The sequence below is a fragment of the Acinonyx jubatus genome, chromosome A2 (genome assembly GCF_027475565.1).
Source record: "Acinonyx jubatus isolate Ajub_Pintada_27869175 chromosome A2, VMU_Ajub_asm_v1.0, whole genome shotgun sequence".
NCBI classification, from domain to species: domain Eukaryota; kingdom Metazoa; phylum Chordata; class Mammalia; order Carnivora; family Felidae; genus Acinonyx; species Acinonyx jubatus.
The window spans coordinates 164035860-164054812 of record NC_069383.1 but is presented as its reverse complement, the minus strand read 5'-3'; the positions used below and the strand labels follow the sequence as shown (position 1 = coordinate 164054812).

Genomic DNA, 18953 nt, shown 5'->3' with positions numbered 1-18953 from the left:
GTCCTTTGTGCCTATTAACTATCTTCACGACCACCTCGGTGCCACTAATTGTCCTCTTTCTCCAGAGGAGGAAGCTGGGTGCAGAGGCGGAAGTTGCTGGAAGTCCCCCAGCTACCTCGGTGGTGGAACCTGTCCTGCCTGTTGCTTTTCCATTTCACCTTGTGCCTCCGTGCAGGTCCGGTGCTGAGGCGTCCCCTGGTTCCCGGCCTCCGGAAACGCTCCAGGGAAGACCGCAGGCTCCCCAGGCCTGGCCCACGTCCACTGCCTTGGGCATCTGAGAAGCTGTCTTCCGAAAACGGAGCCTCCAGGAACCCACGGACAGTATGTTTCAAAGTGTGCTGGCCAGGAAAGCGACCAGACATGAAGGGCACTTCCTCCCTCCCTCTGCTCCAAAGGTGGCCAGGATGAGGTTGTCAGACAGACAGGACAGCAGCAGTGTGGGGAGGAGGGCGGCTTCTGCTACTTTTTCCCAGTGGGGGCTGGGACTAAGGGCCCGGCTTGGGCTTTGTTTTGCCCGGAAGCCAGTATGCTCCCCCCATTCCCTGGGATGGGGACGGTAGGCTCTGACCCCATGCTCGAGCCCAGACTGTCCTGGTCTGAGAATCTCTCCTCTCCAGAGACAGGCCCGCATGACTTCGAGGATGGGGACCCGAGCGTTTGCCAAATTCAGAACCTCTCTCGATTCTCTTGATGTGCAGGGAACAGGTTGGAGGCAGGTAAATCACCTGTCAGTAGAAAGCTTTTCCTGAACGTTCTCGTTTTCCTGGTCATAGAGGAGCCGAGTGAGGAGACATCACCGAGACCCCCCACGGAAACAGAAGGAACGGGAGGGGTGTGGTCCCTGCATGAGCTCCGAGCGCTAGTGAGGGGCAGAGCCGGGATGGAGCCCCTGGACTCCTGCTGGCTGGCCCGGTCTGCACCTGACCCCATTTGGACCCTGTTTGGCTTCCGTGTGGGCCGCCAGACCGGGTTCTGAGCGCAGGAAAGATTCCTCTCTCAACCTTGGGCTTGGAGTTCTTCCCAGAGTGATACATTTTGGCCAGAAAGAGTGCCACATTCTTGGGGCCGGCTCGCCAGCGAGGCCTCACGTCACTCTTTCCACTGTCAACCCTGCGCCGGGTTCCGCAGACCGGCCACACGCGTGCTGCACAAAGGGCGGAGCCTGATGCGGTCGCCCGGGGGGAGCCCCCAACCCCCATCCCCGAGCCCTTGCTGCGGCCTGGAGGCCCCTCACGTGGGGTTCCCCCTCGTGTCGCTGGATCTCTGGGGGAGGGACGCTGCCCGCCCGCGGGGGCTTCCTGGGAACCTCTAGGGCCAGCCGGGAGGGGAGGGGACCGCAGGGCCCCAGGCTTTGGGAGGAGCGAAGGCGCAAGTCCCCACAGTCAGGATTGAAGTCGGCGCATGGCTTTAGCACCACACCTCATGAACGTCCGCCTGCCCTTTCCCCAGTGCGGCTACACGCTTTCCAGTGATCATGAGTGCTCCCTGGTGGTGCTCATTCTCCTCTGGCTTGTCGGCCTGTTTCCAGGGGCTTCTCTGTAGTGGGGTCTCCCATGTACAGAGAAGAATGAATTAAACACAGAGGGTCAAGGTCGACACGGCTGGTGGGTGTGGAGCTGTGCTGTCCACATCCCTTCAAGGAGAGACCAGGCGTCCCGGCTCCTGGTGGGGCAGGCAGCTGCCGCCCTTCTGCACCAGCGCCTTCAGGGATTGCTTGGGCTGCAGGGCCGCCCCGACCAAGGTCACAGCAACCTGCAGGCAGCCTGTGCCGTGGCAGGTCACAGTGGAGGGGGAAAAACCCGCATATGGGCCCAACGAGAGACGTGGGCGGGGCTCCGGAGCTTTCTGGGCGGCCCCCTCCTTGTCTCTCCCATACTTATTGATCCCCAAAGTCCTGTCCAGTAGGCCTCCTGAATGAGCCCGGCCGACCCTGGGTGGCGTGGCCTTCTGCAGAGCCAGGAACCGGAAGGCATGGAAAGGAAACAGTGTTAGGACCAGCCTTGCGAGTAGCCCCTGCCGTTCTACCTTCCCATATTTTGATGCTTCTGTCACTGGGCGGAGAGTTTCATCTTGGTTGTGCCCGGGGCCTCTTTTCACCACAAAGAACCCCCTGCGGACGGACGGTCTCAAAATGCATTTCAAAGAAGAAACACCAAAACAGGGTGAAGAAACTGTAGGGCAAACAACACGATCGATCGCTATTTGCAAAGCGCTGGTGGGTCTTCGAGTCTCGAGTCTCGAGCCCAGGCCTCCCGCTCACACCTTCTCTTGGAGAAGAGCATAAAGGCCCAGAAGAGGCCCTGAGGTCAGTTTTGGGGATGGACGCAGATGGGGCGTCCCAGTTCCGTGTTCTCTGCCCTGCATCCACACCCCCACCCTGCACTGCTGGGTGCTTTGTGCTCGGAAGCTCAGAGGACGACCCCAAGCACACTGGACGGCCGCCCAGATGCGGCCGCTGTGTCTCCGGCATCTTGGAAACGCGATCCGAGTGAAAGATTCGCCTCTTGAGTTCATAAATGAAATGCAGTCAGTTGCATTTGACAGGGACACGGGGTTTTTGTTTGTTGGTCTTTGGAAGTTTACGCCATCTCTCGAGCAGAGGTTTTGTGGTGTAGAACTCGAGGTCACCGAACGTCTCCCTGCATTTCTCGGGTGTGGGGAGGATCACAGGTGCCCTTGTTCCTAACAAACCATCTTCCGAGTGGGGCATGGGGTGGGGGGAGGGGGAGGAAGGGAGAGAGGACGTGGCCTGCACGGACCCGGGTGGGGCTTGCTGGAATGTTCCACTGTTCCCATCCTGAAATTTTTCACCTTGAGCAAGGGGTCCCAGAAATCATGCAGCTGGTCCCCCGAGAGGCCTCGTGACTCAGAATTTTCCAGTTGCTTCCCTCATGGGTTGAAAAGGGTGGGGTCTCTGGAGATGGTTTGTGTAGTGACCGCAATGACCACCGTTCTGAATGTGGTTACCGCCTCTGTGGGCCACTCTGACTCAGTGGTCCTTCTGGCCCGGTGGCCCCTTCTGGCTGGCTGCCGTCCCTCCAGTCCCCAGAGCCGACCGGAAACGTTTTGGACTCCTTGGCATGACCCCTAAGACCCTCTGTTTTCTGTCCTCTGTCTGCTTCTCCAGCCTTGGGTGCCACCGGCCCTCTGCCCGCCGCCCCTGCATCCTGCCCCCGGGCCCCGGCTCTGGCTGCTCCCCTGAGGCGCCCCTCCCAGCTTCCCGAGCCACGGCTTGGGCCTCTCCTGCGTGTCTCCCCTGCAGCCTGGTACCCAAATGTCCCTCCTTTCTCGTCCGCAGACCCCGGTCACCGGATGTGGGGCCACCCTAACCCAGTGTCACCACCTGCCGATCCCCTATTTCCACTTAAATGTGCATTCACAGGTACTGGGGGTCAGGACTAGAATGCGGATTTTGGGGGGACCCAATTGAACCCAATACACCAGCCCAGCTGGAGCCCCTGTCCAAAGCCTCTCCTGACCTTCCAACCCCCCCCCCCCCACCGCCCAGGTGGAGCCACGTCCCCTCCTTTGTGCGGCCATGACTGTTGACTTTGTGGGCCTCACTCTGTCTCTGGACCGGCAGCCGTTTGACAGGCCCGTATGAGTGAGTCAGTAAAGTGTGCTTGGTGGGAGCACACGAGATATCTCTACGGTCAAATGAGACCATCTGGAAATGTCTGCTGCACCTGGCTGACTGGTGTCTTCCCCAAATTCACGTCCACCTGGGACCTCACAAGGTGACCTTCTTTGGACAGAGGGTCTTTGCAGATGTAATTGGTTGGGATGCGGTTGAGTTGGGTGGGCCCTGCATCCAGCGGCTGGTGTTCCTACAAGAAGAGAAGGGACACAGAGACACGGAGGGGGCCTGGTGACGATGGGCGGAGATGGGAGACCACGCTCCCAGCCAAGGGACGTCGGGAGCCACTGAGGGGGCGGGAAGCGCATCGGAACACGAGCGCGCAAGTGCCCGTTGTTTGGAGCCACCCAGCTGGTGGTCCTTTGCCACAGCAGCCCCTGCACCCCCCCCCCCCGGGTGAGGCGCCCGTGACGGTGGCAGCAGGTGCGGGAGCCCCCGCCCCGAGCATGTGCAGGTCAGGAAAGCCACCAGGCCTTCCCCGTGTGCGTGGGTCAGGACGCATGGCTCTGTTCTTGAAGTGCCTTACTCTGCTCCGAGACCTGGGGGTGGATATCACAGTGTGCGGGGGGGGGGGGGGGAGTTGGGGGGGCTCCCACCTCGGGGTCTCCTGGCACCGCTGGTGTGGGGTCTGCCCTCCTAGCCAGGGCTCAGGTACGGCGTCTGGCCCTCCTTCCTCCTTTCTGGAGGCATGATGCCCAGCGGGCCCCTGGATTGGGGAGACCAGGCCTGCCGGATTCAGGCGCAGGATGGTGGCCTGTGCACTGCACCAGTGTGGTCCACAGTTACCGCTCAGGCTCACTCTTGGTGGCGGGCATTCTGCGGGGTTTGCTGAACGTATAATGCTGCGTCTCCATGGTGACTGCGTCCTGCAGAACAGTGTCGGTGCCCTAAAAATCTCCCCCAAATGCTCATCTGTTCACTCTCCCCGCTCCCCCCCAGCCGCGATCTTTGTACAGTTTCCGTATCATGGCTCTTCCAGAATGTCACAGCGTGGGGCCTTCTCAGATTGGCCTCCTTCACATAGTTCCTGCCTCTGCCGGCCTCCCAAGGCGCCACGTGTGAGGCCCTTGTGGGGACACTGGGCCCTCGGGTCACCCCTATCTCTAGATGGTCAGCTCCACGTCTCTGCGGGATTCCTCTTGCCCCACGTAAGGCGACGTAGCCCCAGGTTCTGGAGATCAGGATGTGGACGTCTTTGGGGGTCATTCTCCTGACCACGCAGGCTGTGCCCAGGCTCGCCTGTTCCAGAACGTTCTCTATCCGTGGACTCTACTGGCCATGCTCTTGTCTGTTTCGGGCTTACTGAGAGGCAGCTAGGTTCCTGCATTTGGTAGTGGCCGACCCCTGATCCTGCAGAGTGGGACTCTGGGGCAGGAACGGATTCCAGTCTGTTCATCCATCCACCTGTTGCTGAATGCCTGGGATAGTTTCAGTTTCTGACGACTGGGACAAAAGCTGCTCTGGACATTCCTCCCAGCACCTTCTGTGGACACACGTTTCGGTCTCTTGGGCGAAGGCACGTGAGCAGAGTGCCAGGCGCTACAGCAGGTACGTGCTTAGCTCCACACGGGCCGTGCTGCATGCACGCTCACGGGCCGGCTGCACGACCTGGCCAACTGAGTCCTACATTGTAGCCATTCGGGGGGGTGTTCGGCAAGGTTGTGAGTTTTTCCCTTTTTGTGGTGAAGTTCACGACATGAAGTTTACCGTTTTAACATTCTAAGTACACTGACCTCAAGCACATGCACACTGTGGTGCAGCCGCCCCCACCACCCGTCTCCAGAACTTTCCATCTCCCCAGACTGAAACCCTGTTCCCATGAAGCACTGACCCCCCAGCCCTAGCTCCCACCATCTACTCTCTCTGTGGACGGGACTCCTCTAGGGACCCCCTGTGCGTGGGGTCACGTGGGACGTGTCCTTCTGTGTCTGGCTCCTGTCACTGCACACCATGACCTCCGGGTCCGTCCACGTGGTGGCAGGTGGCAGGACGTCCTTCCTTCCTGAGGCTGGGTCACATTCCGGCGTGTGGATGGACCACATCGTGTTTATCCTTCATCGGCTAAGGGACCCTGGCGGCTGCTGTTTGCACACCCAGAGGTGGGGCTGTCGCATAAGGTCCTAATTCTCCATTTGAGTTTTCGAATTGACCTCTAATCTTACGCTTTTTGATACGAAGTGGGTAATTTCAGAGGCATAGCCCGGTGGCAGGGCACTTGACTGCAAAGTAGACCACGTTTATGTAGTGGAATCTATAAATGTCTTACACAAAGTCCTCTGCTCGGGGGTCGGAATCTCTCATTTACAGATTTGTTACCAAAAATCGAACTCTCCACTGTCTGGTCTGAATTGGGACCGTGACTCACTTGGCCTGTCCCCTGGGCTCCCCGGTGGCCCCTGGTGCCTGGACACAGGGGACAACAGGCCCGGAGCACTCCAAGCCCTCAGCAGAGTGACGCGCCCTCCTACAGGCCACGCTGGATGGAAACAATCTCGAACCGCGGGGCACAGGGCTAGCGGTCCTCGAACTTCGCTCCTCGAGGTTTTCTAACAACAGGCTGGAAAGCCTGTCGAAGCTGACAGCTGTTCTCTGGGGCCGCCTGAGGCCACGCTCCATCTGGGGTACCCGCCCAGCAGCCAGGGGAGGGGACCAGCCTGTCCTGCCCCGACCCCCACCCCCAGCAGGCAGGGGGCATGGACAGAAGGACCAGTGAGCCTTTGCACTGGGGATCAGTTCACTCTGTATGAACAATTCCACACAATATTAAAACACTGCAAAGTGGGTGTAGACACCTGGAAATTTTTTTAAAATCAGAAATAAAAGCCACTGAACATCCAAACGGAGATGGGGTAGAACCTGCTAGAACCACAGATGGCTTCTGCGGACCGGAACCGGTCTGTGCAATGTTTGGCAATGGTTAGGGCTTCTTTTCCAGAGACTCCGTGGCAGGCTGGCTTTTTGTAAGTGTTCTTGAAGGACGAGCAACCCTCAGTGGCCTCCCCTGGGCCTGGAAGTTGCTCCTGGTCACTCGCCCTCGGGGTGGGCTGGTGGCCTTTTCCTGCCCCCAGAGCTCGGTGGGGCTGGGGCCCCACAGACACGGATGAGCTGCCTGGAGGTCCAGCGCCCGGACATGGAGGGGGTCAGCCAGGGTCACAGGAAGAAGGACCGCACATCCCTGGGGGCCAGAGGTCACCACCACCCAGCCACTTAATTCTTGGCCTGGGGGACCACTGTGGGGAGGGGTGTGCCTTCTAGCTCCTTCCTGGAGTGGGGGAGGGGAGGGGAGGGAAGGCGCCCCAGCTGTCAGCCCCGGGGGACACCCAGGCAGGCTAAAGAAAGGGAAACCCTGTGTCTCCCGCCCCTGTTTATTTTGGGGGGGGGGGCGTGCCCTTAATGCCCCCTCTTGATGTGGCTGAAATGCGGGCTGCCACCTGCCAGCTCCCGCAGAGCCCTGCACACGTGTTCACGCAGGACACTGGCCTGGGAAGCACAGGTGGTCGTATGCACATGCCCTCCAGGTCTACACTACAGACACGGAGGAGATTTACTTGAGAAGGCAAAAGGAAGGGTTTTTCTCACTCAGAAAGACACCCATGGTGGGGCTCCTGTGACGGCCACCTCCCTGGGCCGAGGCTGGGGCTCCTGGGGCAGGATGGGGGCGGGGGGTACGGCCCATCCTCACCCTCTCTGGGCCTAGTTTACTCAGACCCCTCAGCCCCGGGGGGCTCTGACCTAGGTTCACTTCAGGGCTGGGCGGGGCGCTGTGGCTGCCGGACTCGGTTCAACCGCTCGGCCCTCAGCCGGGCTCCTGGGTTTCACCTCGCCTCCCCTCCCGCTGGCCTCTCTGGGGGGCCGCTGGGGTGGGGCCCCACGGCCAGAGCATTAGACCAGGACAGTGGGGACGCAGGGGAAGGTTGGGCCCCAGGGATTAAGGCTTCTTGCACAGAAGTGGCCTGGACAGGCCTCGCCCTGCCAGCCGCCCCCACCCCCAGTCTCTGGGTAGATCCTGCTGCGCCCTGGCCTCCCCGGGGGGGGAACGGGTTTTGTTCCCTCTTGCTGCTCTGTGGGGGACAGTCCCCCCTCTGGCTCCCTGCCCAGTGAAAGGCGGCCAAGGCTTCCCCATCCAACCGCAGGTTTGGAGAGGCTGGGCTCCCCAAAGCCCCTGGTGCTCCCGGACCGGCCGGAGAGAGCTGGGAGCCGGGGAGCGAGGCCGGGCCTACAGCCCGCACACCGGGGGAAGTCACCCGCCAGCCCGTGCACACATCCCCCGTCCCCCTGAGCGTAGCGTTGGTGGGATCTGGGCCTTGGCACTAGCAGGGGGCTGAGTGGGGGCAGGAGCATGGAGGTCGGCACGAGGCCCTGGGGTGAGGCCTGTCCTGGTGCGGGGCGGGGGGGTGGGGGTGTGGGGACGGGTGTGCCCTGTGCCCTCCCTGTACCTCCGGCTCCTTCAACTGCCCGGGTCGTACTAGAGGCCAAGGGACTAAAGACGAACCACTGCAGGGAAGGGAAGGGAAGGGCGAGGAGTCACATGGGTGAGGCCCTGCGGCTCCTTCTGGTCACCTAACACCTTTTGGCCCCCCCAGGAAGGGCCTCCTCTGGCTGCATTTCTGTTTGCAAAATGGCCATAGCGATGCGCTAAAGTGGAAAAAAACACAACACGACACAACAACCCGGGAGAGCCAGGTGTGACCACGGCCCACGTCGACGTTTCGTGCTCAACACCAGACGGAACGCCGCCGGCCATTCCGGTGAGCGGGACAAGTTGCGGAGAATCCCTTTGTGGGATGGATGGGATCCCAGGAAAGGGCGGGGGGCCACGGCCTGGCTGTTGGGTGGTGCATGCCGTATAGAGGCCGCACACATGCCACACAGCAGGGCGACACTGGGCTGCGCGGGGTGCACGTCACAGACAAAGCCCCCTTCCCGGCCCCTAAATTCCCTGGATGCATTTTACACAACCGTCAGCTGCAGGCTCAGCCCCCCAGCTCTGGGCCCAGCGCTGCGGAATAACAATCGCTTAACTGAAAAGGAGACCAGTTTCCAAAGAAGTTTCCCATGACCCGCCCCCACCACCCAATTTTCCTCTGCTTAGGAGAAGAAAAAGAGCAAGGCAGCAGGGACCTGGCCAAGTGTTTCACAAACGGCCCAGCGGGTGAGACTGGCCACCCGCCGGGGCGCCCGGGGCCAGCGGCCAGTCCTTCTTCCCTTCTCGCGGCACGGCCGGGCTCTGGACCGCAGCCCCCCGGCAACCCAGAGTTTCCGAAAATTGTTACCACGTCACTCGGGATCTCTGTTACTCCTGATGGGAAGTGGCCGCGGCCCCAGCGTCATCTTCTGGCCGGGCCGGGAGAGGAGTTTACCCCATCCGTGGAGGCAGCGGCTCGCGTTCCTTCCGGAACTGGAGGTTTGGGGACATGAGAGGTGTTGCCGGAGTGCGTGGTGCAGACGCCCTAGCGGAGCGAGAGACACAGGCAGGGACACACGGAGGGACAACGCTACAGAATAATACAGGGCTTCTTGTCCTTAAAAGGGTTCTCGGACGCGGGGACTCCGACCAGCAGGGGGTCATTCCGGGCGTGCTGCTCGCAGTAGCTCATGAGTTCCGATGAGGCTTTGGACACCTGTGCGTGGGCACAAGGACGGGAGAGGAGAGGTCAGGCGGGCGGCCATGGCCACGTCCACTGCCAACATGGCGGGGAACAACCCAGGAGCACCCGCAGGTGAGCGGATACACACAGTGTCCACCGCGCACGCGCGACCGTGTCCACCGCGCACGTACACGCGCGCACGGATGACCGTGTCCACCGCGCACGCGCACAACACTCAGCCGAGAGCAGGAGCGAGAGGCCCCACGCCTGCCGCCCCGCGTTGGGACCCCGAACACACAACGCTCGGGGAGGGAACCAGACACGAGAGGCCACACGGGGTGTGAGTCCACGTGTGTGAAACGTCCATAACGGGCTCATCCGGGGACAGGAAGGGGGCTGGTGGGGGGCCAGGCGCTGGGGGAGGGGTGATGGCTGATGAGGCCCGGGTTAGTTTTTGGTGTGATGGAATGTTCTGGAACTAGACAAAGGTGGTGGTTGCACAACTCTGCGTGTGTGTGATCACTAATGGTAGGTTTTAAGTTATGTGTGTTCTACCACAATTTAAAAAAGATTAAAGAAGGGACTGGGTCCCTCGGCAGGAGCTGCCCAGACTTTGGACAGAAGGTCAGGGAGAGACAGAGCCCTCTTTAGGATTTAGTCCAAGGTCCACTCCTCCCCCCCCCCGCACCCCAGTCCGGGCGGCTCTGGAAGAGCCTGTCCACATCGGAGGGGCCACCACACAGTCCCTTCCACATTGCATCTCTGGCAGCCCGAGCTGGCTGGGGCCCAGGGATCTGGGGGGCTGGTGGGGTCACAGCAGAGGGTGCCACCCCACTCCGCTCACCCGGGCAGGGCTGGGGGCTGGGTGCTGGGTGAAGGGGTCCTGGTCTCCTCTGTGCTGCAGGAACAGCCAGCACGGTTCGGCCCCCTGCCTTCCCACCTGCAAGGTGACAAAGGAGCAGCCATGTGGGTGTGAGCGGGCGAGACTAGGCAGGGGTGAGGGAGGCTTTGAGAACTCCCCTCAGGTCTGCCGGCGGGGTGGCGCCTCTGCCCCCTGGACCCTGCACCCCACAAGCCAAGGCCGCCCGACCTTGTTCCCTGTGCTGCCAGGTCTCCAGGCCGGCCTCTGGGTTCACCGCGGGGACACTGCTACCCACATGCAGTGACAATTGCCACTGTCCTGAGCATGCTGGCCACTCCCAGGCCTGCCTCGGATGAGCCAAAGGAGCTTGGTTTCTAGAGTTGTATTTGGAAAGCAACTCTCGGAAACAACCAGAATAGCTTCCGGACCCTGGAAATAACTGATGTTGTGGCTCCGGCATGTGGCCCCCGCTGACACCCTGGCATCCACAGGAAGGCTCTGCCCTGAGTGCCGGGGCCGCCCCCATGCCCGCCACGCTGCCACTTGCCAGGCGCTGGCTCCCCCGGCCTTTCAGGCGTACCGACGTTCAAGGTTCTGGCCACAGATTTGGGGGTGCACAGCCTCAGGCGGGACAGGGGTAGGAGGGGATGGGGGGGCCTGGGGGGGGCGGAAGGGCCCAGCCCAACATCAAACAGGCTGGTGAATCACGCTCTCCATCAGGGCTGTGGCCGCACCGGCTCACCAGAGTGAGGCTGCTTTGACTGAGGCTTTCTCTCTTTCCAGCCCGAATGAATCCTTTGAATGCTCAGGGTTCTGGAACATTCAGACACCTCGGGGGAGGCCCCCCCCCACAACCTGGGGGGCTGGAGCAGCCCTGCCTTTCCACCTAGCACTGCTGTGCATGTCCTTCCACTGAGGGATGTCAGTCAGGTATGAGTCTGCGGGAGCCCATCTGCCGCCAGAGACCAGGGAATGGCGGGTGCTCAGAAAATCAAAGTCTGAAGAGATCCGTGGGGTTGATGTTTGATTTTATATGTCCACTTGGCCAGGCCACGGTATCCAAGTACTTGGCCAAACACCAGTCTAGATGTCACTGGGAAGGTCATTTTAATCTGAGATTAACATTTAAATTGGCTGACTCTGAGTAGAGCATATGACCCTGTAAATGTGGGTGGGCCACATGCAATCAGTTGAAGGCCTTCAGAGACCAGGAATTCTGCCTCCCGGCAGCCTTGGGGACTCGAGCTGCAGCATCAGCTCTGCCCTGAGTCTCCAGTCTGCCCTGGATTCGCCAGCCTCCACGGTTCTGTGAGCCAATTCCTGAATACCTCTCGTTCCCTCTATACACATCCTGTTGGCTCTGTTTCTCTGGACAGCCCTGACTGATCCAGGGGGCAGCTGAAGCAGGGCCGCTGCAGACACGGGAACCACCCGGGTCTTCTACGGGGAAACTTCCGGTCACTCACTAGCTGGGGCCTGGGGCACGAGACCATGATTGGAGGTGCCTCGACCTCCTTTGCAAAGACATGGGTTTGATGAGCAGGTGACTTTGAAAAGAATCAGTCACCTTTTTCATGTAAGAGGCCACGACTGCATGGCTGGCCCCTGCCATGTTTATGGGAGAAATCCGTGAACCCTGGATGTCGTCCTGATGTCCCCTTGTGGACTTAAAATTCACCTATATTAAACACAACGTGTCCACCGCGCACGCGCACGTCCGCAGCCTCAAGCCGGAGCGAAGCGCCCACCCCCGCCGCCCTGTGGACCGACCCTGAACACACGACGTTCAGGGAGGGAACCAGACACGAGAGGCCACACGGGGTGTGAGTCTGTGTGTGTGAGACGTCCAGCACAGGGTCATCCACGGATGGAAAGAGGGCTCATGGGGGCTGGGGGCTGGGGGCTGGGGAAGGGGTGGAGGTAACAGCTGGCGGGGACAGGATTTCCCTTTGGGCTGCTAGAATGTTCTGCAATGATGCTTGCACAACTCTGTGAATGTACTAAAAGCTACCAAACTGTCAGTGCCCTTTAAAAGAAACAGTTAACTTCATGTTATGCAAATTATTAGGAAAAAGAACAGGTCTGTCTGAGGAGCTACTTTGTTTCGGGTCTCTGGTCCCTGATGGGTTAAGTGTCTGTGCACAGGAACTACTTGTCCCTTTTCTTTTTTTAGTATAAAAAACAAACACGCTTATTTCAAAAAAATTCAAACGAGGCATTAGTGAAGAACGTAGACGGCCAAGGGCCCTGGGTCCTGCCGTCTCTGGACCAAGTCTCTACCTTCTGTCTGTGTCTGTTGCACCAGGGAGCCAGACAGAGCCCATGGGCAAGTGCCTGCCTCATGCTGGCGGCCTAGGGCTCTCGGGGGCAGGGGGTGGGGTGGAGTGGGGAAGGGCCCTGAGGGCTGGGGGCGGGCTCAGCCCTGCCTCTGGTCCCACGGCACTGACAAAGCTCTGCGGCACATGGGATGCCCGCAACAGCCCATGACACAGGTTCTGTGTCAGCTGTGTCTTCCCATTGAGGATTCTGGGGCTCAGAGAGGTTAGTGAGTGGCCCAAATTCACACAGCAAGGGGCACAGTTGGAAGAAAGCCCCCCCTCCTGAACCGGGCCTCCTTGCAGGGTCTCCTCCCTTCTCGGCCCCTCTGCCCGCCCGCCTGCCAGGCTCACCTTGATGCGCTCGATCCCGGCTTCGATGCGGAGCTGTTCCACCAGCTTCCGGGCCTGGGCTATGTTGTTAGTGGCTGACATTGTCTGCCATCAGCTCCGGGCCCCTGTCGTCCAGAGGGCTGCAGGGGAAGCAGACAGGATGTGAACTGGCTGCTGAGGCCCCACGGGGACAGAGAGGCAGGACGCCCCTTCCGGAAGCCTCAGGGCCTCCTGGTGCCCCACCTGAGCCGTGGCGCCCGTGTGCCCAGGTCGGGGTGGGGGCAGTGGGAGGACTAGTGGAGCCATCTCCCACAGTCCCCCTGGGCTGGTCGGGGGTAAGTGCTCCCTGGTTGAGACCACCCAGGGTCTCCGGATGGTTCACCAGACCACAGAGTCCGCTCGTGGTTGGCTTGGAATGAGGGCCTCAAGGGACACTCTCTCTGATCCCTGCCTCACTCCAGGCCCCCCGGCACCACTGACACTGGGCAGGGTCACTCTCCGGGGGCGTTCTGGGGACGTTCCCAGCCCCACCCTTCGATGCCAGGACGTCCCAGTGGTGATGGCCACAGATGTGCCCAGACATGGCCTGAGTTCCCTGGGGGGCAGAGTCGTCTGGGTGAGACCTTGGCTCTGGACCAAGGTGGGTCACCTGGGCAGCATCTATGTGCCGTGGGTCCTGGGTCTGGCATCACTTCCTTCATCCACGGGCTAATTTGCCCCACAAACCACCCCAGGGGGGCCCACCATGCACCAGTCACTGCCCTGAGAACCAAGCTAAGGGTGGTGGTACGCAGGGGGAGGCCGTGGCTGTCAGTGCCCAGTTCTGGCTTCCCACCCCAGATCTGGCTGTCCTTGGGACACAGCCACGCGGAGTGACCTGGGCTCCCACAGAAGGCTTCCCGGGGCTCTCCGCAGGAGCGAGAAGTTCTGGCTCCCGCTTCTGGCCCAGGAGAGGCTTCTGGGGGCAGCGGGGGGGGCGGTGCAGGGAGCCCACTTGGTTTTGCAGGGTTTTCCAGAGCTTTCTGATGTGCTGGGGTGGTCGGGACAAATGACCACAGGCTGGGGTATGGAAAACAGCAGGAAATTGTTCTCCCACATTCTGGAGGCCACATGTCAAAGATCCAGGTGGGGCAGGGCTGCGCTCCCCCTGGAGGGCCCAGGGAGGGTCCTTCCTGCCTCTTCCAGTGGCTGGTGTGGCCAGCGGTCCCTGGCGTGGCCACATCACTCAATCTCTGCCTTGTCCTCACATGGCTTTCTTCTAAGGACACTAATCCGTATGACTTTTCCTTAACTAATTGCATCTACAAAGCCCCTATTTCCACTTAAGGCCCCATGCTGAGGATCTGGTGGAAATGAATTGGGGTGGGGGCTGTATTCACTCCCCCTGCAGTGTCTTTGAGTGTGGATGGTGTGCTCAGAGTAGCCCATTTAGCACAGGCAAATGATTCCAGATAAACCCTCTTCCCAAATCCCAAGTAGCCCTTCCACTAATTTTCCCAGGACCGCTGCTCCGTGGAGGGGGTGGTGGTGGGGTATTTGCTGCTTTTATTGAGCAGCTAACTCCCAGTGGTCTGCTTGCTCCCCGCCCCGCCTCCCCGCACCTTCAGGACTTGGGTGTTCAGGGCCCGTCAGAGTGGCTCCCCACCTGCTCGCCCACTGAGAAAACCAACCCTTTATGGCGCCAATGATTCCCGCTTCGCTATTGTTTGGGGGAGGGGGTGATCTTTTTTCTTTCCGAAAACATTTTTATTAATTTATTTTTAATTCAATTAAAATTTTTGAGGTGCCTGGGGAGTCACATGCAGTGGTAGGAAAGGGCGGAGACGTGAGTACCCTATGCACGGTTTCCCCTCTGGAAACACCTTGCAAAACCCGCGGTCAGCATGACGCGCATGCACGGAAGCCTCAGGGCGGTTCTGTCCCCGCCCCTCCCCGCCCCCCACTCTCCGCGACCTCCGATGACGTTTTCCTTTCCGAAGCTGCCACCGATTCGGGACCGTTGCACGTGTGGAACCACAGGGCACATAACCTTTTGGGATTTTTCCCCACTGCGCTTAATCCTGTGGAGATGCGCCCAGCCTGTTGCGCGCGCCACGAGGTCACTGCTGAGCGGCGTTCCCCGCGTGGACCGGCCCCGGCTCGGCGGTGCACCTGCCGATTCCAGTTTCTGGCCATCACGTACGGCTGCCACAAGGGCGTGCAAATTTCTGTGCAAACACAAGTCTATATATTTCTCTGAGATAAACGCTGAGGGATGTAATTTGCATGTTCAATTTTTAAGGAAAGTGCCGAGCCGTTTTCCAGGGCGGCTGCACCATTTTACATCCACACCAGCAGTATATGGGTGGTGTTAATTTATTCTTACAATTCGGCGGTGCACATTTTTTCCTCTTCCTTACAGCAGGGAAAATTCTACTCTTCCCACAGCCTTCATTTAGTGAGCTCTAGTATCGTCGTTCTAACGAGCGATGCTGCCCCCAGGGGACATGGGGCCCTGTCTGGGGACGTCTCTGGTCATCAGGACTGGGGGAATCCTGGCACCGAGTGGGTGTGGTCGAGGACCGCGCTCAGCTCCCACAGTGCCCGGGACGCCCCCCGAGAACGGCCCAGTGTCTGCAGCGTTCAGGCTGGGAAAGTTCCCAGGAGGACCTGTCCGGGCGTCACGCCCAAGGTCGGGGGTCTGGGAAGACGCCCCGCCAGGGAGCAGAGGGCACCCCGTCCTCCGTCAGGATGCAGCTTGCGCTGTCTGCCTGGTGGCCACTACGGCCACAGAACAGCAAAGGCAGGCTTGGGATTTTCAAAACATTTCCTACTTAGCAATAATGATTAAAAAAAAAAAAAAAAGGAGGGTTGACACAACACTTTCGGGAGATCTCCAGGCAGTTATATTGCATGACAAAAGCCAATCCCCAAAGGTTACATGGTCTGTGTTTATACACCATTTACACACCGTTTTTGAGAAGACAAAATTGTCGTCAGGATGGGGGACAGGTTCATGGTTGCTGAGGTTGGGGGTGGAGGCCTTGTCGGGAGGGGCTTTTCGTGGTGCTGGTCACACTTCCACAGAATGTTACCGTCGGGAAAAACAGAGTGAACGATACGTGGAATGCTTCTCTGGTTTGTTATAACTGCACATGAATCTACGGTGACCTCCGTACAAGTCTCAATTAGAAAAAAAAAAAAAATCCTTCCACACTGCCTGGCTCCCCGTCCCTCCCGGCAGACATCCAGCCCCGCTTTGGGTCAGAAAAGGCCTGAGTGTGTCTGTTCTGGGAGCACAGAGCCCACGTGTGGGTTTCCAGAGGGCTCTGATTCAGCAGAGAGCTTCAAAGCAGCCACAAAACATCCAACTCAGGGAAAGCTGCCCTTGGTTGGGCTTAAAAATATCTAAATTACTCAGCGCTAAATATAGATGCGAATGGAGAACAAACAGGCTGGCCCCATGGCCTGTTTTCCTTGGAAGGCCGGGGAATCCTGCTCAGCATCCACACTCAGAAGTGTCCGCCAGGACTCTAGGACCCCTGCACCGCGTGGCCACCCCCAACTGTGGCCTCTCTCCGAAGTGTGAAGCCCCCGAGTGGCTGGCTTTCTGTTCCAGGCCCAATGTCCCGAGAGGCTGCCTCTGGGCTGGGTTATGACCCAGGCCCCAGAGAACGGCCGAGATGGCTGCGCTGGGGGTGTGCGTGCGTGTGCATATACACGAACTTGTGTGCAGGAGTGTGTGTGAATGTTCGGGGCACTTGTGTGCACGTGTGTATACACACGCGTGAGTGCATGTGCACGTCTGCGCATAGACGTGTGCGTGCGTGTGCGTGCACGAGCATGTATGTGTGGGCGTGGGCGTGTGTGTACTTACGTGAGTATATGTGTGCATGTCTGTATGTCATAATGTGCATCGTGCGAGATGTGTTTATACGTGTGCGTGTCGGTGTGTATGTATACTGCATGCACACGCGTGTGTGTGGGCGTACAAGTGTACATGTGAGTGTATGGGTGAGCACGTGTGTGTGTGTGTGTGTGTGTGTGTGTGCGTGAGTGTGCGGAGATGCTAGGAACAGACACTGGCTGTGTCACCACCAGCCCGTGCAGCAGACACCAGCCTCCTCCTGGCTGGTGTCATAGTCCGTCACTGACTCACGGCCCAGCCGTGGCCCCGGGAGACCAGGCAGCTACGCTGAGTCAGCCCAGGGAACATTCCTCACCCGTCGCCGCAACACAGGAAGCACGTGATGGCACCAGGCGCCCGACCTGGCCGGACCTGCCTGGGCCAGCAGAGCCGCAGGGGGCCCCCAGGAGCCGTGGCAGAGCCGTGGCAAGCTGGGGGCAGCCGGTCACCGTGCTGACTCCCGGTTCTGCCCCTGCTGAGGGTCCAGGGGAACCTGGGGTGAAGTTTACCTAAAACCAGAGCCTTAAGGGATGTCACCAGGCCCTGCCTGGGATCTGAGTCGAGGGCCAGGAAGCCATGCCAGGTTTGGGGGGGGCTCCTGCAGAAGAATCACATGAGCAAATGTGTGAAAGGCAAGGACAATGGATGCCCCCCCCTGCCCTGGGGTATATCGTGAAGCAGAGGTAACTAGAAAGGGGGGGCAGTGACCCCCAGACAGATCTGACCTTCCAGTGCACATAAGGATTAGACAACCCTGGGGACGGGCAGTATTTCTTCCATGGTGGGCGCAAATAAGGTAAAATGGGGAAACAGTTTAGGGTGGGGTCTCTGCCCCCCTGGCACTTTGGACACTGGGCTGGGCTGTTCTCTCTGGGGTGTCCTGGATGCTGTGTGGCCCGAGCAACATCTGTGGCCCCACTCCCTCAGTGCCAGCGCCCCCTCCCCCCTGTGTGACAACCTCAGATGTCCCCAGACACTGCCCGGTGTCCCCTGAGGGCAGAGCGGCCCCTGGGAGAGAACCACTGGATTAGATCAGACCTTTATTCACATCCAAAGAGGTTCCATATAAACAGCCATAGAATAAGAAAGAAAATAAACACAAACTAGTGAATATTTGTTCTTGGGATGCCTGGGGGCTCAGTCAGTTTAGCATCCGACTCTTGGTTTTGGCTCAGGTCATGATCTCACGGTTTGTGAGTTCAAGCTCCGCGTTGGGCTCTGCGCTAACAGCGTGGAACCTGCTTTTGATTGTCTCTCTCCCTGCTCCCTAGGGGCGGAGAGAGAGGGAGAGAGAGAGTCCCAAGCAGGCTCTGCACTGTCAATATGGAGGCCCATGTGGGACTTGAACTCCAACCGTGAGAACTTGACCTGAGCCGAAACCAAGAGTCAGACGCTAAAATGACTGAGCCACCCAGGCGTCCCCCCACCCCCACCCAGAGTCCAAATGTCCATCGATGGATGAATGGATAAAGAAGATGTGGTCTATATATACAATGGGGTATTACTCGGCAATCAAAAAGAATGAAATCTTGCCATTTGCAACTACGTGGATGGAACCGGAGGGGATTATGCGAAGTGAAATTAGTCAGAGAAAGACAAAAATCGTATGACTTCACTCACATGAGGACTTTAAGAGACAAAACAGATGAACATAAGGGAAGGGAACCAAAAATAATATAAAAGCAGGGAGGGGGACAAACACTAAGAGACCCTTAAATACAGAGAACAGAGTTGCCGGAGGGGTTGTGGCTGGGGGGATGGGCTAAGTGGGCAAGGGGCACTAGGGAGGACACTCGCTGGGATGAGCACTGGGTGTTATACGTAGGGGGTGACTCACTGGAATCTACTCCTGAAATCATTATTGCACTATATGCTAACTAACTTGGAAGTAAATTTAAATAAATAAATAAGTAAACGGCTAAACTTAAAAAAAAATTTTTTTTTTTTAAAGAAAGAAAAAGTTTCTTCTCAATCATGGAGAAGTCACTTTTCAGCAATGGAAGCCATGGAATGAATGGAGAAGGATCAGCAGCTCTGATCTTATGTAAATATTCAGAACTTCAGGACAGACGTGAACTAGAAATCGAGACCATGGACCCAGGAAAGGCCGAGGCCACAAGTGAGGTGATGGGCGACCCCTTTAACATGTGACTAACACTTGGGCCAGGGTCCCACGGAGACGTGGCACAGGGCTCACTCAGGCAATTCACGTCAGCAGGGGTGTAACTGGTAAAAACCAAAGCAAACAAAACGCGGCCTGGCGAGCAGTGGATGCCACCTCGAGCTGCCCCTTTGTCTTCCCACGACGCCAGAAGGCCGGAGAAAGGCCACC

General features: G+C 58.9%; 1 protein-coding gene across 1 annotated transcript in view; it reads right to left on the bottom strand.

Annotated features, from left to right (window-relative positions):
• Window positions 1–7146: 7146 nt before the first annotated feature.
• GNG7 (G protein subunit gamma 7) overlaps window positions 7147–18953 on the bottom strand; it is a 116782-nt gene continuing 104975 nt past the window's right edge. The window contains exons 3-4 of the mRNA XM_027049331.2: window positions 12757–12875; window positions 7147–9258 (exon numbers count right to left, since the gene is read on the bottom strand). Of these exons, the coding sequence (XP_026905132.1) occupies window positions 9133–9258; window positions 12757–12837 (207 nt within the window). The 5' untranslated portion in view covers window positions 12838–12875 and the 3' untranslated portion in view covers window positions 7147–9132. The remainder of the gene's footprint in view (window positions 9259–12756; window positions 12876–18953) is intronic.